The 18,688-nt window shown below is 38.7% G+C and overlaps 1 protein-coding gene across 3 annotated transcripts in view; it reads left to right on the top strand.

Annotated features, from left to right (window-relative positions):
- The window catches only part of UNC80 (unc-80 homolog, NALCN channel complex subunit), a 223,592-nt gene that overhangs the window by 200,877 nt on the left and 4,027 nt on the right, over positions 1 to 18,688 (top strand). For 2 of the 3 annotated variants that reach the window (XM_007086070.3, XM_042997540.1), the window contains 6 exons: positions 2,371 to 2,555; positions 3,388 to 3,553; positions 5,066 to 5,245; positions 8,011 to 8,149; positions 10,780 to 10,836; positions 17,948 to 18,029. In XM_007086070.3, coding sequence (XP_007086132.2) covers positions 2,371 to 2,555; positions 3,388 to 3,553; positions 5,066 to 5,245; positions 8,011 to 8,149; positions 10,780 to 10,836; positions 17,948 to 18,029 — 809 coding nt within the window. The remainder of the gene's footprint in view (positions 1 to 2,370; positions 2,556 to 3,387; positions 3,554 to 5,065; positions 5,246 to 8,010; positions 8,150 to 10,779; positions 10,837 to 17,947; positions 18,030 to 18,688) is intronic. The other variant, XM_007086071.3, reaches the window with a different exon arrangement.

Below are 18,688 nucleotides of genomic sequence, written 5' to 3' on the forward strand. Positions count from 1 at the left end.
CTAGCTAGTTTTCTTCCCTTACTATAATAGCATCTCTAAATCTCTATCTTAATTTTCATTCTGGTGAGGCCAGTCAACTGGTTCTCCCCCATAGGCTTTCCAGTTTCCTTCTGGCTTCCACTGCTACTTTTCTATCACCCCATCCCTGCCTTTAACTTGGTCCTGCCTCATGGAACACTGGAGCCCCCCTCCTTGGCCCTGAAGCCAAGGAGCACTAAGCTGGGGAAAAGCCCCACTCCTGCCATAGCACTGAGAATAAGGAGCACTGGCAGCAGAAAATCTCAAAAGGAGCAAGTTGAGAAAACCATGCCTAACATTTTTCAATTTATCAAAGTAGAGCTTCATGTGGGGGGTATAAGATGAACCATACACACCGGTAAAAACAGGTCCTTGGAGTTTGGAATGTGTGAGGAGTTTGGACTGTATCATAAGGGGAGATCTTGGGGTGCCTGGCTGGCTCAGTCAGTAGAGCATGTGACTCTTGATCTCAGGTTGTGAGTTTGAGCCCCACATTGGGCATAGAGATTCCTTAAAAAAAATAAACGAATAAGAATAAGTATTCGAAAATTATGTGATTGACAGTGAGAATGAAAAGGAAAAAAGGAAACAAGCATGCATGTGCACAGGACCTACCCATATGGGGCTTGGTTGCCAAAGCCGTGAGAATGTGGGGTTCAGATAAAATCTAGACTCTGGAACAAAGCCGTGCATAAGGTTTGGGATTGCACAGAAGAGGAGGGAGACGGTGGGCTTTAACACATAAGGCAAGGATAGGAGAAAACACTTGATGAGTAATTATTTTCACTTCACTCTGCCTTCTGCCTTTTTAATGAAGGTGGATCCTTTGGTTACTTGGCCAGGCCACTGGGCCTCTGTTTCAAATCGATTTTTGCATTTATTTTGGGCACTTGCTGTGCACTAAGCAGTATTTTCTATACTTTGAATCCTCACAACAACTCTAAGAAGTATAAATGTTCTTCTCATTTTAGGAGTGAAGAGGCAAAGGCCCAGAAAGGTTGAGTAACTTACCTAAAGTTACACAGTTAATAACCAGCAGAGCCAAATTTCAAATCCAAGCCACCTGGCACCAGAGTCCCTGCTCCTGAGCCCTTTGCTATCCTGCTTATGTATTGGGCTGAAAGAGGTGAAGGTGGGAAGCAGAATGGCAGAAACACAAAGAAGGCTAATAGGCACATAACAGTAGAAATGTCACCAAGCTCAGGGTAGGGAAAGAGGAGTGTTGCTTTTTGTTCATTTGTTCATTTGTTTAGTTAAGGGAAAGGAATGGGGGTGAATGATTGCCGTGAAGGTGAGATTTTGAGGAGGGTGGGTAAAGAAGCCTCTTACAACATCCCTCTCTGTGTTACATGGCATGGTTTTCCCCTGGAAATGTCCTAACTACGTGATAAAGGTGTTTGCGTCTTTTAGTTGCTGGGATGGGCCTTATGACACGATCAGGAAGGCCAAGCCTCCCTTGACTGCCCCACGCCAGACCCTGTGCAGAGAGCTGAGATGTCAGAGGACGCTCCTGCCATAATGTTTGACGTCTCTACAATATTCTGTTTGGTCCTGACACAGTTTGGGAAATCTTCTTCCTGAAAAATAAAATAAAATAAAATAAAATAAAATAAAATAAAATAAAATAAAATAAAAAAGTAGATTGTGACAGGGCTGCCAGAATCTAGGAAGAAAGAGATATTGCAAAAGAAATCCAACAGGCTTAAATAATAAACATGATGTGCAATATGAGAGGGGGAAGGAGGGAGGGAGAATGGAGCTTTTTCACCTGAAGGATATACTCAAATGCATTTCCTGGTTTTCTGGGGAGGAGATGGGGCTGGCAAGGGATCTGGGAAGGGGAAGGACTTTTCCTCTTTGAACTCCGTGTAATTCTGTATGGTTTGATTTTACTTTAAACAACAAGAATATATTATGTCTATGCTTAAAAGAAAAAAAAAAACTTTTAAAATACCCGTGTTTTAGCTTAGGGTATGAGTAATATGCTGGTATTACCATAAGGCCACTAGGAGAAAACTTTCAGAAAGCAAAATATTAGCCACACGTTCTGTTTACAACACATTTCCCTTGCAATCCTGTGAACCGCTGCGCTCTGTATTTTCCACAATGGTAGCGAAATGCGCTTAAGAAAGATGTCTGCGTTCTCCTGATCAGAATCAAAACATGTTGACCATCCAGATTTTTATCTTGATGTCAGAATACTCTCGCCCAAGAGTACATGTACATTTCTGGAAACTTGAGAGGATTTAGAAATTCGGAACATTTTCTGACACATAAAGGGCTGTGGCTGTGAGCAGGGTTCCTCTAAAGCACAAGTATGCGGACTTACTCTTCTCTTTTCCTGCTGTAAAGCGCTGAAGGTGATTCTCGTCTGCTTTGAGAGGCAGCTGGGAAGCCAGTGGTACTGGCTGAGCCTCCAGGTGAAGGAGATGGCCCTGCGGAAGGTGGGAGGCCTGGCCCTGTGGGACTTCCTCGACTTCATCGTGCGGACCCGAATACCCATCTTCGTGCTCTTACGCCCTTTCATCCAGTGCAAGGTGTGGTGTGTGCTTTTCCTAGAAATGACAAGCCCCAGGAATGCGCTCTTCTCCCAGTTAAGGCAGGATTGCTGCAGCCGTGCTCGTGGGACACGGGATAGCTAGTCAGTAGGACCCTGTTAATACCATGCTTGATGAGAAAACAGCTCAAAACAGGATCCCAGAGGACAAAACTTCGTGTTAGAAGTACCTTGGCAGTGAGACCTTTATTCTAGTCTGTAAAACTCTGCCCTCTGTCTCTACTCACCACTGCCCCCTAGGGGAAAAGGGAAAAAAAGATTGACCCAATGGTACGATCTGAAGAATGTTCTTTCTTCAGTGACATGACAGAGATCTGATTTTAAATAATCATGAAAAAGAACAGTTAAGGCCTGTTTCTCCCCTCCCTCAGTATTCATCTACTGTGTTATTCTTTTCCTGCCCCGATTTCCTGAGACAGTGATTCAAAATAATGTATTGATTAAGAGCTTCCTGTATAAGGCACTGTTCTAAAAGCTTCACACATGGGGCACCTCGGTGGCTCAGTCAGGCGTCCGATTTTGGTTCAGGTCATGCTCTCACAGTTTCTGAATATGAGTGGTGCATGGGACACTCTGCTGTCAGCACAGACCCCGCTTTATATCCGCTGTCTCCCTCTCTGTCTGCCCCTCCCCCACTCAAGCATGCTCTCTCTCTCTCTCTCTCTCAAAAGTAAACATTTAAAGAAAAATAACAAAAGCTCATATGTATTACCTTACTTAATCCTCACAATCCACTATAAAATAGGTACAATAATTAGCCCATTGTACAGATGGGAAGATTGAGGACCTGAGAATCTCTCCCCTCCTTTCAGCTTCTGGCCCAACCAGCAGAGAATCATGAAGAGCTTTCTGCCCGGCAACATATTGCTGACCAGCTGGAGCGGCGCTTCATCCCACGCCCTCTGTGTAAAAGCTCCCTTATTGCTGAATTCAACAGTGAACTAAAAATTCTAAAAGAGGCAGTTCACAGTGGCTCAGGTGAGTAAGTGTGGGGTATTTGGAATTTGTTTGACTCCTGGAACTCACAACCTACAAAGAATGCCGCTGTCCAGGTCACCACTCTTTTTGGAACCATGGATGAAATTAGCCATGCAGTCCACTGGTAGATTTGACCATGTGATCATTGTCAACAACAAGGCAGGGGAATCTTTTCTAAACTTTTTTTTTTTTCAGTCTTCATTTCAGCAGTTAAGCTCTGACTTGACTACTTAACAAGAAAAATAGTATTGGAATTCTTGCCTTCGTTTCCTTTTTGGAAAGGAGAAGCAGGATTCGCATTCTTTGAACATCTATTACATGGTAGATAATTTCATGGATGTTATTTCATTTAATCCACACAAATGCCTGCAAGGTGCATAAGTGAGAGTCCACTTAAAGAATGAGGAAATGGAGACTCAACAGAGGGTAAATAATCTACCCATCTGACAGTGACCACAGTGAGGGGACTTCCAACTAGTATGATTGCTTACAAGCCTTTAACTTTCACAAATTGGGGGAGGAAGTGTTGAATTAGAGTTGGCAGGCTAGGGGTCCTTGCTTTACATTATTCCAAAGGTTTTCTTTGGGGAGTGTACTGTTTACTTTTTACAATTATCAACAGCATTACCAGGAGGGAAAACAAATCATTATCTGCCATTAGAGGGCAGTCATTACCCATAAGTAGTCTCCCATATGTGTGGCTTCTTTTTCTTTCTAGAATTTATTATTACTTGCAATGTATTAAAGACAGAAATTTGATGAGTACAGTCTTAGTAAAATCTGCACAGTGCCATTCAAATATTCTGCTTTATGATAAAATAATTTGACATATTCAAGGGGATATTTTTTAAGTTATAATTTCCAGAAAAGGAGAATGGAAACACAGCTTTGATTTGTATTCTGATTTTGATTGAGAAGTTCCTATCAGACAATGTATTTATTACTCCCGCACGCTTGTGTGAGCTAAGGTGTATTTCTCAGTAAAATCTGCCAAGTTGGAAGCTTCCATTCATGTCAAAATTATTTTGCATTCTTCCAGGCTTAGCATATGATATCTAAAGCTATGAGAAAAGAAGCCATATCAAAGCATTTTACATTATTAGAGATGTTATATTCCCGTGAAGAAACTATTCAATTATAAGTAAATCAAATGCCAATTCCCCTTCTCCTCCTCCTCCTTTTCCCTCTTCTTCCTCCTCCTCCTCTTCTCCTCCCTCCTCCTCCTCTCCTCCCCCTCCTCCTCCCCTCCCTCCTCCTCCTCCTCCTGCTGCTTCTGCTGCTTCTTCTTCTTCTTCTTCTTCTTCTTCTTCTTCTCCTTCTTCTTCTTCTTTTTCTTCTATCTTCACTTCCACTCCCTATTTTATCCTAAAGACTATTTATCTAGGACACACTATTTCACTGACCTTTCCTAAAAAAATACAAGTAGCCAATACAAGGGAGGAGTTTGAAGCAAGCTTTTGTTTTCCTTCAAGATGCTCACCATGGATTTCCTTTGGTCTCTCAACCTCCCAGCTTACCAAGGGAAGACGTCCATCAGTACTGTGGGCACCTCCACCTCCGCTTACCGCCTGAGCCTGGCCACCATGTCCCGCTCCAACACGGGCACAGGCACTGTCTGGGAGCAGGACAGTGAACCCTCCCAGCAGGCTTCGCAGGACACCCTGAGTAGGACTGATGAGGAAGATGAGGAAAGTAGGTCACCCCACAGTATGGGGTTGATGGGGGGGGTGGCATGTGTGACCCAGCTTGGCATGCAAATGAGAGCTTGCATGCCATTCTGACCCTTTCCAGTTCTGATCCCTTGGTCATTTTTTACAAAAAGGGTTTAAAATGGAATTGTGACCATGATCCCTACTGCCTACTCTTCTATAAATTCCATGATAGTCTTGGTCATTTGGAAGGAATTCAGACAAAAAGTAAATCTTTAGTGACCCCCACATTTTTTTGAGCTTGTATATTCAAACTTTTCCACTTATTCTCATTTAAGTGGTACTTAGGTAACTAAGGGAAGTGTTTATTCCCCTTTCTCCTGGCTATCTTGCTTAGAGCGCTCATCAGCACTTATATGACCCTATTGGGCAAGGAAAAGTAAGCAATGCATGTACTCAGGACTCAGAAAAGACCAGTCAGCTACACTCTCTAGAACATAAACCAGTAGGCTCTCATGGGGGAATACAACCCAAGAGGGAATACAACCTAAATTTGAATTAAGAGTATCCCTAATGACTGAGGCAGTCCAGGAGCTTCTAATTCATATGCCTAAGATTTGGTGTCATGAAATGTGGGAAAATCTAGTTGAGAATATACTTCATGTGTATGCTTAACAGGAGTTAAAAGTAAAAAGTAAAGGTCCAGTGAAATACCATGGTAATTTACTTATTTTTATTGTCTTGATTATTTTCCAGTTGTGTTTCAAAGACCCTCTGATATAACATTTATAGCAAAGCATGCTGTCAATGTCTTAAAAATGAAGAAGACAAAATGTAGATCTTCACTCAGAGCCTCTCCATGTCAAACAACAACAAAAAGCCTCAATCAAAACTAGAAAAAATAAGAGTTGAGGTTAGAATTTTAATTAACATGAAAGTATTTTAGTACCCTATTATAGTTGGATGTGTAGGAGAGAGAAAGAAAGAAATGCAGCAACATTTCCAGATTTTGTTTCAGGGTTAATTAGATAACAAAGTGATAATCATATTGTCCTTCACTTGACCTACAGATATACTTGTTTCAAAATCACCCTGGTCATTGTGCATGGAAATACTCTTTAAATTGTAATTTGGGCAATCTTGGAAAATCTTGACCAAGGAAACAAAATGAGAGAGATAAGGATCAACAGTTTTTATATACATTAAGTCCTTATAATCGTTCCGAACTTCAAGTGGTATCTATTTTTCTTTAATGCTTGAAGCAGTCTCTCCCAGCAATCTTTTTAATTATGGGAAATTATACCACCAATCTTTAGTAGAGCTAAATATTTTTTGTAGGTAACCTTAGGAATAAGTAGATGTCCTAGCCAGCAGGAAGGAAATAGAGAAGAAAAGTAGAGAGGACATAAACAGAACGACCACTAGCTAGGAGCCAGCACTTACACACTGATGAATATGTAATTTTTTGTCAATATCTCTGCTCTTAGACATCACAATCATCCCAGCGGAAACTGAGTTGCTAACAAATGTGTGGTTGTTATGTGGGTGTGTATTAATTTATATAGGGTGGATATGAAAGCCAGATGGTTGACTCTTTTGAATTAAACTATTTTCCCATTCTATCATCAAACCTGTCTTAAGACCTAACAGGTACAAGATGAGGAACAAGAATGAGAAAAAATACGTTCTCTGAGATCTTAGATCTAGTCCTGCAGAGGAGATGACAAACATTTTTGGTAACATTTAACAAAAGGGTGAATGGAAGGCAACACATAATTAATCATCAAACAAATATTGACAAACTATTAAGTGATATATGAGTTTAAATAGGGGGAAAAAATCAGTGAGATCTGATTTTTGTAGAAATAGCTCTATCTACCCTACCATGTTTTTCATATTTTTAAGGCACATTTATTTATTCTCTTCTCTGTGAACACACCTAAAAAAGAAATACCACTCTATAACAAGAATCAACTTCAAGTCGGTCACTAATATTTCTGACACTTCATATACACCTTTTGGGTTTGAAAGAAGTTTTGTTAGAAATAGGACTATTTGGGGTATTTTAAATGCACGATGTCAGATGATCTTATATGGTAGCATAAGTTCACCACAACACTATGTTAATCAAAATATGTTTACTGTTCAGCAACAAACAACATTAACTCACTTGAATGAGATTACCTGTCACAAATACTGTGTTAAAGCTAACTTTCACGTGGGTTTGAATACATTACCACTTCCATGAAGAAAGTAAGACTACATGCATACAGTTTAAAACTTTAGGTCAAAATAAGCATTTATTTTTTTAACTTTATAAGTTTTAAAATATTTTTCCTAAAACTATCTGAAATAGTCTTTCCCTCAGCTGTCTAAAAATCTTTAGGTGTACTCAGTGTAGTTTTTGAATGTCAAAGAAATGTACTTGACTCATTTAATAATATTCCTTTTTGCACTATTCTCAGAATGTTTAGTCCAGCTTTTCTGAAACCTTTATGTTGCCAATGCCTCTTGACTTTCACAAGTTATTTACTTGTGAAATGGCTAAGAAGTTTTTGTTTGTTTCATAAGGGCTGTTTGAGGGTGGGAGATGTGTAGATATGAAGAGTTATTTATCCCTTTGTACCCATGAAAAACTAAGACCTTTGGGAGTCTTACTTTATAGTCTATAAAAGGTACAAATGATAGCTTCAGAGATCGCCCTAAGGCTGTATTCAAGCCAAGGATGGAACCCAAGGACAAATTTGGTTTGGGTTTTCTGATCGACGTCATAGTTTTATAACACTCCATTCCTTTGCCCCCTATCAGATGACTCTGTAAGCATGCCCAGTGTGGTAAGTGAACAAGAAGCTTACCTCTTGAGTGCTATCGGAAGGAGGCGGTTCTCCAGCCACGTCTCTAGCATGTCTGCACCTCAGGCCGAGGTGGGCATGTTACCCAGCCAAAGGTAAAGAGCCATGGATATCTTACATTCTGCATTTGGGGGCAAAGCTAGCAATGCTGAAAATTTACTTTTATTAGTCTTAAAAGGCCAAAAGAGAAGCAGACAATCATGTTTTTATGTAGATCATTCAACAAAGGACATTTTAACCAAAGTCATGCAGGCAACAGTTTGCAGAGTTTTCTAAGCCAGACCAGTAGAATGCTGGGACGCATGCATTGTTTCAACTTAAAAATTCTCTAGAAATAGATACGTGATATCTTTTTTTCTGGTCATCAAATGACATTTTCGTATTTCACATATATCATTAGCTAAGCTAATGAGTACCTGGCAAGCATAGAAGACGAGCTTGATACATGTGGTACAGTTTAGACTTTGGTAGGTCATTAGTATTTAGTTGGAGGTAGTGATGCTTAACCAAACAGAACAGGACCTATGCCAACATGTGTAACCTTGGGCAGGTCATTTAACAAGGGTCAACAATGCTCTTGTCTGTGAAATAAAGAAGTTGGCTAAAGTGGTCTTCACGGTAACTTCTCTATCTATAGTTTTATGATTCCATGACTAACCACTTTAAGACATTTTCTTTATGTGTTCTCTGCCCTCTAAGAATATACACGAAACATTCCAAGATACATATATCAAGTACAGAAAATTATGTGATGTAAAAGTCAAAACATTATCTATTTCAGAACCAGTGATATTTTCACTTCAGGAACTGAATTCTTTCAAAGCATTGGCCTTATGTGTTTTTGGCTAGTTTGTTGTTTATTTTTAATACTACAGGTTCATTGTTATAACTCATACATGGAAAATAATACAAACCAGAGCACATTCTAATGTTTAGATAAAATCAGTTTATATGCAGGAATAATTACCCTGTACCCAAATCCTTTAGCAAATAGTTCATGAACTTTACAGATGGAAAAAAAAAAATTGTGAATTGAAGCCTAACTTGGGAGAATATCAAAAAATAGGGGCAAATGATAAAAGATGATTAATAAGGAAATTGCATACTTGTCAAGAAAGCAATGTTTTATGTACTGGTTGGTTATTACAAAAATTAATAATATATAAGGGTTAGTATCATTATAAAAGATTATGTACCTTCCTTTTGGTAATTTACCTTTAAAAAGGAAGTCTTACAAGTAAAATGTGCGAAAAAAATTAGATCTAAACTATAAAATGTCCAAAAAAGGGGGTGCCTGGATGGCTCAGTCGGTTAAATGTTCAACTCTTCATCTCAGTTCAGGTCTTGATCTCAGGGTTTTGAGTTCAAGCCCACATTGGGCTCTGTGCTGGGCGTGAAACCTACTTTATAAATAAATAAATAAATAAATAAATAAATAAATACATACATACATACATACATACATACATAAAATGTCCAAAAAGAAAAGATAATATTGGTAACTATCAATTCACTTTTAATTGCTAGCAATGTGCAAGGTTCTATCAAGGACAAGAGAAAACTATCCAGTAATTTATTTAAAAGTTTTATTTACATTAGGGAACTATAGGAATTTAACATAGAGAGTTTCTTGGTTATTTATCTAAACTAACAAGACCATCCATTCCCTTTGTACGTATTCATTAAGAGGGTAATTTGTTTCAAGGGAGAAAATTTGTTCTCTTGTGGATATATGGGAAATCTGGAAAAATCATACAGTTAAACCCTTTGGCTTGAGTCATATTTTGGAAGGCTAGTGAAGGTAGTAAAGTCTATGTGTATTAAGAAAAAGGAGCCTCTTCCTGGAGACAGAGGCTATTTCTACAGTGTACAATCAGCTCATGGGTGCTTAGCTCAATGGTAGCTAGGGACTAAAGGAGAGAGAGAGAGAGAGAGAGAGAGAGAAAGAAAGAAAGAAAGCAAGCAAGCATGATACAGTTTCTGTTCACAAAACCCGCAATCAGCTGCACCCAAATAAATCAATAAACTAATCATTCTCTCACCAACCTGACAAGTGTTTTTCCTTTGGCATTTAGAATTCAGTCACTAGAGGAGGACTAAGGCGGTAAATGAGAGTTCCATGTGAATATTCCAGGGTTATCTTCCTTCCATTTGTTTACTTGCATTTTCATTGCAAAATTAGCAAGGGAAGTTGAGTTCTTTCTTTGCTTTTCTTAATGGCATCAGTTCCAAGAGTTTGGTTGTGGCAGTCATGGTAAGTGGTTTTTGTGTGATAATGTCACACCACACAAGAAAGAAGCAGGTTCCTGATCAATGAAGACTCATGTACATAGTAAGACAGGTTAAAAGTAATACCCATCCAACTAAATGGTTACCAAAGAAATTATAATCTCATCTTCTACAGATTCATTCTGCAATGCATTTCAGAGCTCATGTGTCCCTTTGGAGCTCATTTTAAGTCCCAACGCTTAACCAATAAACAGATCACTCCTCTGAGAGTCGCAACCACCCAAAGTCCCTCCTCCCCCATTGCCTCGAGTCCTGTCTTGACAAACTCAGCACAAGGTGAAATGGTTACCTGTCTCCTTTTCCTTCCTTGTTCTGTTAAATTTATTTATTTATTTTTGGCTCTTGGAAGCAGAAAATTGCATGCCTTTTTTTCTTTTTCTTTTATTTGTTTGCATTTTCTTTCCCTAAATGCTTCATCTCCCTACCCCTCCTGCAGTGAACCTAATGTCCTCGATGACTCCCAGGGCCTGGCCGCCGAGGGCAGCCTCTCTAGGTACAGTGTCAATGCTACCTGTCTATTGGTGTCTGTGCTGGGAAACTAAGCTGTTCCCTGTCTCCTCTGTCTCTCTGTCTCTCTGTCTCCTCTCGCCCCCGTCTTGATATCTATTTCCATTTCTTACCCTTTGTTGCTCATGAACACACGAGCCTGGAAGTCAAAGGTGTAGCCTCCTTCATTTTCAGCTTCAGAGCTTAATCACGAATGGCCTAAAAAGCTTACTTAAAATTAAAAAAAAAAATCTCTGGAGTTCTTTCAGGGGCTTGTCCCATGGACGTCTAAAGTTTGATATGCTAAATGTTAATTTTATCCCACCGAATCATTCCCTCACACACTGATATCCCTTGAGAACTGATTTTCACAAGCCTTTTAATACAACTCCCCATCATCAAGCAGCCCCTTATTAAATGTAGCCAGGTCTTTTAGCTAATAGCATGGATGGTAAGAAGACAAACAATGCTGCTATGATAAACGTAGCAATGTCAATACAATTTCTATAATTCCCTCTCTCCGATGCATGCTATGTGGCAAGCTATTATAGTAGCTTGTTCAAACAGCACGTAAAAAGAATGTCCGAGCACAAAGATGACTCCCAAACTTGCCATGAAATATCAGACACAAACATTTCTTGGTAAGTAAGAAAAGTCTTTTGATGCAAACAACAAAATGCCTTGGCTATTGGTTTAAAGCATCAGAAAGGGGGACTGCACCTTTAACACTCAGATAAACCACGTCACACATCCCTAATCTTGTGCTGTTGATTCACACCTCTCAACTAATCCTCATTAGGGGTAATGCTTCTTGTTCATTCTAAGAGTTCTTAGTTCCATCTCAAGAGAAAACATTCCCTTCCAGGTCTGCATTATATAGTGAGTACAATACAACGTGTTTATTGCTTTATCACAAAGATGAGGAAATGTTGAGAGGCCGTTCCTGTGAAAGGGTGTTCTTTGTTTTCTTTGCATCTTGTTCAGATTTCACATTTTCTTTAGCAACTGAAAATGGGAAATTTAGTCCATCATCGGGTGTATCATTTTTTTTACTAGACCCATAATTCATGACATTCATTTGTGTTTGCGAGCCCTTGCCTTGACAGATCAGTCTCTTATTGGCGGTAAATGTGGAAGTGCTGCAGCGTGTGCAGACTTAATTCCATTATCAAGAGCTTTGGGGATGAGGAAGAACAAGACGGTCTCAAGACGGTTTCCTTTCATTGTTCACCGTGTTTGAAAAGATCTGAACCAAGTCTAGCACCACGACCACTACTTTCAAAGAAAGCATTTGTTTGATGCTTAAAATCACACTTGAGACAACAGATCGTTGATTAGGAGATAAGTTCGGTGGCCCACTGAGAATGGAAAGGATTAAATCAGACTTCCATTCGGCCAGGGCTTTTCTAATTAGGCCAACTTCTACTCTTGCCGAGTCAATACTAGCTCAGGTTTGGTGAGAGAAGGCAGGGATTTGAGTTGATTTTTACAAACTCTCCAAAGGATTTAGTCATCTCTAGCAGGTTCAGGATTCAAATTGCTGACTTTGGGGTTATCAGAACCAATCTGGCTTGGGTCCAGTACCAATGGGAATAAAACCCAAAGTTTTTGCTACATGAGACTGAATCAGAGCCAAAGCTATAGCTTTTTATCTACATCTGAATTAGTCAGTCATGTGAGGACTTTGGGGACGGTTTTAGACCAACTGTTGTTGATCTGTGGTTCCTGTAACTGGCATGTTTTTGTTCTGGGTGTTAGCCACCCAGCCTCAGTGGTGGTCATTAAGAACAGAGAAGATGAGGCATTCACTTTGGATTCTAAATAACTCTATTAATGCAGAGGTATTCCACCAGCCAGTAGCACATCCACCTTTGCCATATACACTGCAAATCGTATTTTTTAAACTCCATCACGTCACCAAGTTCTCTTTGGAGGAGAGGAACTTTTGGCATTTACTAAGAGGTGGGTTTATAACATAGAATAGACACTTATTATATTTGGTTTCCAGGCTTTCTTATTTTTGACATGAAACTTCTTTAGGTTTCAGACTCTTAAGATCCGAAAGAAGCAGTAAGGCATTAACAACGGCAATTATATTTAGCACACACCTGAGCACTCAGGCCCTAAAATACACCCAAAGTAGTCCTAAGGAAAATCTGGCTCCAAAGCTTAAAGGATGCCAGGAAGCATGTCCAAGGGAAAGTAATACAAGCTGCTTCTCCCCCACCCCCCCCAACGTTTTGGTACTTTCTGGAGATTTGCTTTTGAAAGAGCAATTGTTGTAGGTCAGTGGCACACGTTGGCCTAATGGAAAAATGAGGAAGAGACCAAAAAAAAAAAAAAAAAAAAAAAAAAAAAAAAAAGGAAGAGACCAGATAACTAAGGTGATCTGATGCATAGGTAGAAAAGAATAAAAACTCTGCAGACCTTTTGAAAATTTCTTCCAGGACTTTTTTTCTAACCTGTGCTATCTGCTTTCTTTTAAATACTCATCACGGGAAATATCAGCCTGTTAGAAGTACTACACTATGGAGCAAAGATTCTTTCTCTTGGAAATTAATAAACGGGATAAAATAATATCCCATGAGTGATTCTCTTCTTTTGAGAGTGTTGCTCTTAGAGGCATAGAAACTCACTGTAGATGTTCTCTCTCTGTATCTGCCCCTAAATACACACACTGTGAATCATGTTTTCTCTCCAGAAGAATTAAACATGCAGAAGTTATTCAAGCACTTTAGCCTGGATGTGTATACTGGAAAATTAGGTTTTGTTTGGACACATTAGAATACTTTTAAAGGCACAGATTAACAGTCAATTATAAATTTTAGAAAAATATTATAATGCTGTTTGATTCTGTAAGGGTAACTTCAATCACAATGAAAAATAAGAACGTGGCTCAAGTTTGAACAAGCCTGGGTGAGACAAAATGAAGATCACCTACTTAGTAGAACCCATGTCTTGATCATCCACATTTTCAAAGTATGAAAACTAGGCAAGTACTCTCCAAGTACTTAGAAAAATATAGAAACCTTTTCATGTAGCTGAGAATGAACAGCTAAGAAAATGTGTGTTGTGATACACAGATACGCCCTTTGCCATGCTATCTCAGTTCTTACTGGCTATCTAAAATCCAGACTATTCTCCCGTTTTACTCTTGATTCTAGCCACTAATCTCTAAATTCTGTGGCATTTAAAATACATTTTCTGGATGTTGTTGAGGGGGTTCTGGACAGACCCCGTCCAGAATGTGCCAGTGGATTATTTTGAGCTGAGGGCACTTGAGACCCCATGGCATCAAGGGAAACTTTTGTCCTTCTTGAACCACACTGCAGAATCTAAATTGGGCGTCTTTCCCAGAATAAGTGTTATTAATAGAGATAAATTTTATCTGAGCAACCCATCTGTATGGCAGAGCAAACATCTAATTACAAATACCTGCTCTTCTTATTGCCCTGGGAAGTACATACTTTCCTCTGGAATCCCAGACCCCAAGCCCCTTCTACTTAGTTCAGAATAACACCTATACCTCATTTTGCCTATCTTTGGAATTCCCATGTCTATGTGGATACCCCATATGTGCACTATTAAATTTGATTTTCTCCTGTTAGTCTGTCTCATGTCAATTTGATTCTTAGTCCAGCCAGAAGGACTTTTAAGTGGACAGAAATTCTTGCTCCCGACACTGTGGAGGCTAAGTAAATTTTAAACAATGCTCTTTTATTGGGAAAGGGAGAAGTAGAATTTGGTCTCCTGTTTGTATCCCTGTTCTCTACAAATGCTTTATAGCTCCTTTGGTGCAGGCTTTATGCATTCCTATCACAAGGCAATCACTCCAGGTAAATGGCTATGCTTTGTGTCTCGTATTCCGCCTCTAGATTTCTCTAACGTATTAAAATTGAAACTAAAAGCATAGGTGAAGGCAATGAAAATACTAATTCATTTTCCTTGTGCTAGTCTCACCTACAGCTTCCACTTATGAAATATATTAATGTCTCAATCTATACTTTTTTTTGTAATTTAGGATAAATGATATGAATTGTTATCACATTTTTGCATATTATATTTTCATTACATTACTGAATATCCCCTTATTCACCTCTCCTTTCTTTTAAGAAGTACCATTTTGGTATATGTCCCACTCAGGAGATGCATACACATTTCTACACTATAATCCAGGCCATCAGGCTGAAACAGGGGAAAAGAGGTCATTTGTGCCAGAATTGTTCTCCTAACATTGTCTAAACTTCGCTAGCTTATAAATTACTTCCTTGCATTTTGAGTAAGGTGTTTTTGTTTTTCATAGACAGTTGAGTCAAAATTCTGGTAAGCCCCAAGTGCATGTACTTCTCTGCAATCCAGAGCATTGTATGGTTTGCCATGGTGATGTTTTTCAGTGACTCAGAATACAAAGGATAATTTTAGCTTCAATTTAGAAAGTTTTATTTCCTTTTATCTCTATTGTCTTAACCTATTATTAGTTAACCTCTTCTATAAGTTAACCTATTCTACTGTCAAACAGTAGAAAATCAGCCATTTCTCATTCCCAAGATTAAAATTTACAAGAAACCAGTTTCCTTTGGAGAGGTGCATAGGGCAGACACCTTGGTCTGCTCCAGGTTGGTTTTAGTATTGTACATTCTTACGGTCACAAATCATAAATGCTACATTCTACTAATACAGTACATGACTCAGAGAGAAGCTAAATTGAAACTCCTTTTTCTATGCAACTCCAATTTGGTATAGACCTGAGAGAAAGAAATGTGTTCTGCATAAATTACTTCCATTATTAACTTCTCTGGCTGCTTATTATTAATGTGGCCTAACTGTACACACTTAAGCCAGACTTGGATGTCCCCAGTACCAACATGTTAGCACCACATGTTTAGGGAGAATATAATTTATTAGCTGGGATATACTATTTCCAAGGACATGTTCTGTAATTTCATCTTTGATGTGTACATTCCGCTGATGAAATGCTAGATCATTTACATAGAACAGCTAATTGCTAAAGCTATAAACTTGATTCATTTCTTAGATATAAGCCTCTCTATCCATAGAGAAAATTTTTATGCTTATGATCCTCTCTTGGAATAATCATCATGAAATTACCATTATGCTTTGACATTTAACACTCCCTGAGTAACGTGTATTTTTTTTCTCGTACCATTTTTTTTCTCACAATCTCAGATTACTGAATAAAAATGAGACAAGTGGACTGCCTCAATTTCATTTTCTCAGCCCAATTGTTTTCAAGACATTTTATAACCTACTTCCTTTTAGCATTCTAGAAGCAATAAACTCATTACAAATATCAAATGTAAAACAAAGAAGCATGTTCTATACATCCCTTTTCATGTTCAAACCATTTTACATCAACTAACTTCTTTTCTCTACCTTAATGGGAGGTAGGTGGTAAGTATTAACCTCCCTTTTTGGCCAAGGGAACTGAGGTAACATTTAGATGTCAATGAAGAAACCATGCCAAAGAGAGCTTTGCTTGGTATTTGAGAGAAACTTGTTTCTACTTTTGTGCATATGTAATTGAATTCTCTTTCCAATTTAAGACACATGTTAAAATGTATAATTAATAAGGAGATGTCACTTCAAACAGCAACAGAGTCTGGATTGCTTATCAGAATCTATTGCATTGTTCATTTGGATAATTTTCATAGAAAGGTCATATATGATACAAGGTCATATATGTATAAAAGTAATGTATATTGATCTTTTGAACTTGACATGAAAGAGACAAGAATGTTTAAAAAGCATCTGTTTTGGGGACTCTGGAACTTCGTATTGTGTATCCCAAATGGCCAATTATGATATACTTACATCCTTATTTCATAAAAACTTTGATAAACTCCATTTGGGAATCATTAATTTTCTTCTAGTGGAAATATGAGTAAGACATTTAAAAAATGACAGATATGACTATCAACCATACGATGGTTAACTAGTTGTTAACTTAACAGGGGAAACATCTGATTGTCCATCTTGCCATCAATTTCTCTCCCTGTAACTACAGCTAGATACTTTAGATAGTTCATTTTAAAAAAATGGAAATGAATGAATATAGTCTTTCTTTTTCCTGGACAGTTGTTGACTAAGGATTCCTCTGTGGAATGTTTTACTCTAAAGTCTATTTGTAGATGACTCTCCTTTTGCAAAGGCAAAGCAGTAATTAACCAAATAAGCACATTGGCATCATCTGTAGGATTACAATGTTCTCTGGGGCACAATACATTTCCTTTTTTCACCCCCGTTTTCCAGTATAAATACCTATTATACATGCATGCAGAATGAAAATGGATCATGGGCCCATGACAATATTTTCCACCTCACCCGATACTGAAATAGCGACCACTGTCAATAGTCATTTTTGCATATAAAATGCACACATACACAGCAAATTTGGGGGGAGCAGGTGGTTGTTTTATAAACTGTACAATATGTTTGAGTGCAGCTACTCAATATTACTTAATTAAGCTTCTGAGTTCTACTGATAGCTTAATTATTTCGCCGGCCTTTTAAATCTAAAATCTTTTTTTAAAAAACATTTGAATTGTCTACCCATGTGACTATCCATTTACTCAGTGGTCACAGAGACTTCAGGCTGCAAACATGTGTTGAATGTGCCCCTTCACCCAAATGGATTCTGTGTCTGATGTGTTTGATATCTGTCCATCTTATTTTCATTTGAATTGAAATTTTAAAGAAGGTGTTCCCATCCATGTGATAGAGTTGTTTGTGTTTGTTTGTCACCACCTTTTCCCCTCCCCTTGGAAAAAAAAAAATTGAGATTAGAATATGACATCTTTAACTTTATGGTGGCTTCCAAACCAGGGGTGTGATCGAACCAATGTTTTGCTCAATGATAGATATGGCATCAGTGACTGAAAACAAAATCTCAATTTTGGCAGCGTGGGGCTGTAAGGCCTCGTTCTCCCTCCCAAACCCTTGAAATCTCCCATCCCAGGGATCCTTTCCCGACCTTCCTTCAAAGATAATGGTATCTTTGAAGTGACTGTTTCATATAAGTGATTTTGGCTACCACCCACCAGAGGATGGTCTTCTGTAGTCTCCGCAGGGTCCACACTAACACTGTTGATACTCGACAGGGTGGCAAGTGTCCAGAGTGAGCCTGGCCAACAGAACCTCCTCATTCAGCAGCCACTGGGGAGGAAGAGGGGGCTGAGGCAGGTAAGCAGACCCTGAAAGGGCAGGAGAGTGATCCTACGAAATGAAAGCTCTATTTAATTTTTAATGCCCACCTGTATTCAGATCATATATTGCCTTCCCACCTGAAATAAGCTGTACAGAGCAACTTTAAAATGTGGTAAGTACTTGGGCAAGCTGACAGTTTTAGTTCTATGTTGGCTTTGAATCTTATTAGCAAAGCTGATGACTTAGTAAAGTAAGTAGGCCTCTACGTCTGTTCCCTATTCAGAAACCTTCTTGTCCAATCAACCTGACTGAGCAAGGAGGGCTGGTAATAAAGTTGATTTAAGGCCTGTTTCTGTATACGGGCATACACGTACTCATTTCCAGAGTAATGATTCAGGTTAAAATCGAAATCAAAGTAAAGATCATCTTTACAAATTTCCTTAGGTGGGGTTCCTTTACTTTTAAAATACAAATTTAAATGAGCCTTTGCACTGTTGCTTTGATTGGAGCTTCTCAACATTGATTTGGGTACCAGATGCTTTCTCAGCATCTGAAGTTTTTTCATGAACTTCCCCTTGAGAGTTATGAGCATGTGTTTAACTATGACTTTTAGGTGAGTAGAGGCCAGTTGATAAGCAGTAATTCTGAAATTCCCACATGACTGCTTGAAATTATGTTAATCAATGTCCTTAGGA

This window comes from Panthera tigris, chromosome C1 (assembly GCF_018350195.1).
Source record: "Panthera tigris isolate Pti1 chromosome C1, P.tigris_Pti1_mat1.1, whole genome shotgun sequence".
NCBI lineage: Eukaryota > Metazoa > Chordata > Mammalia > Carnivora > Felidae > Panthera > Panthera tigris.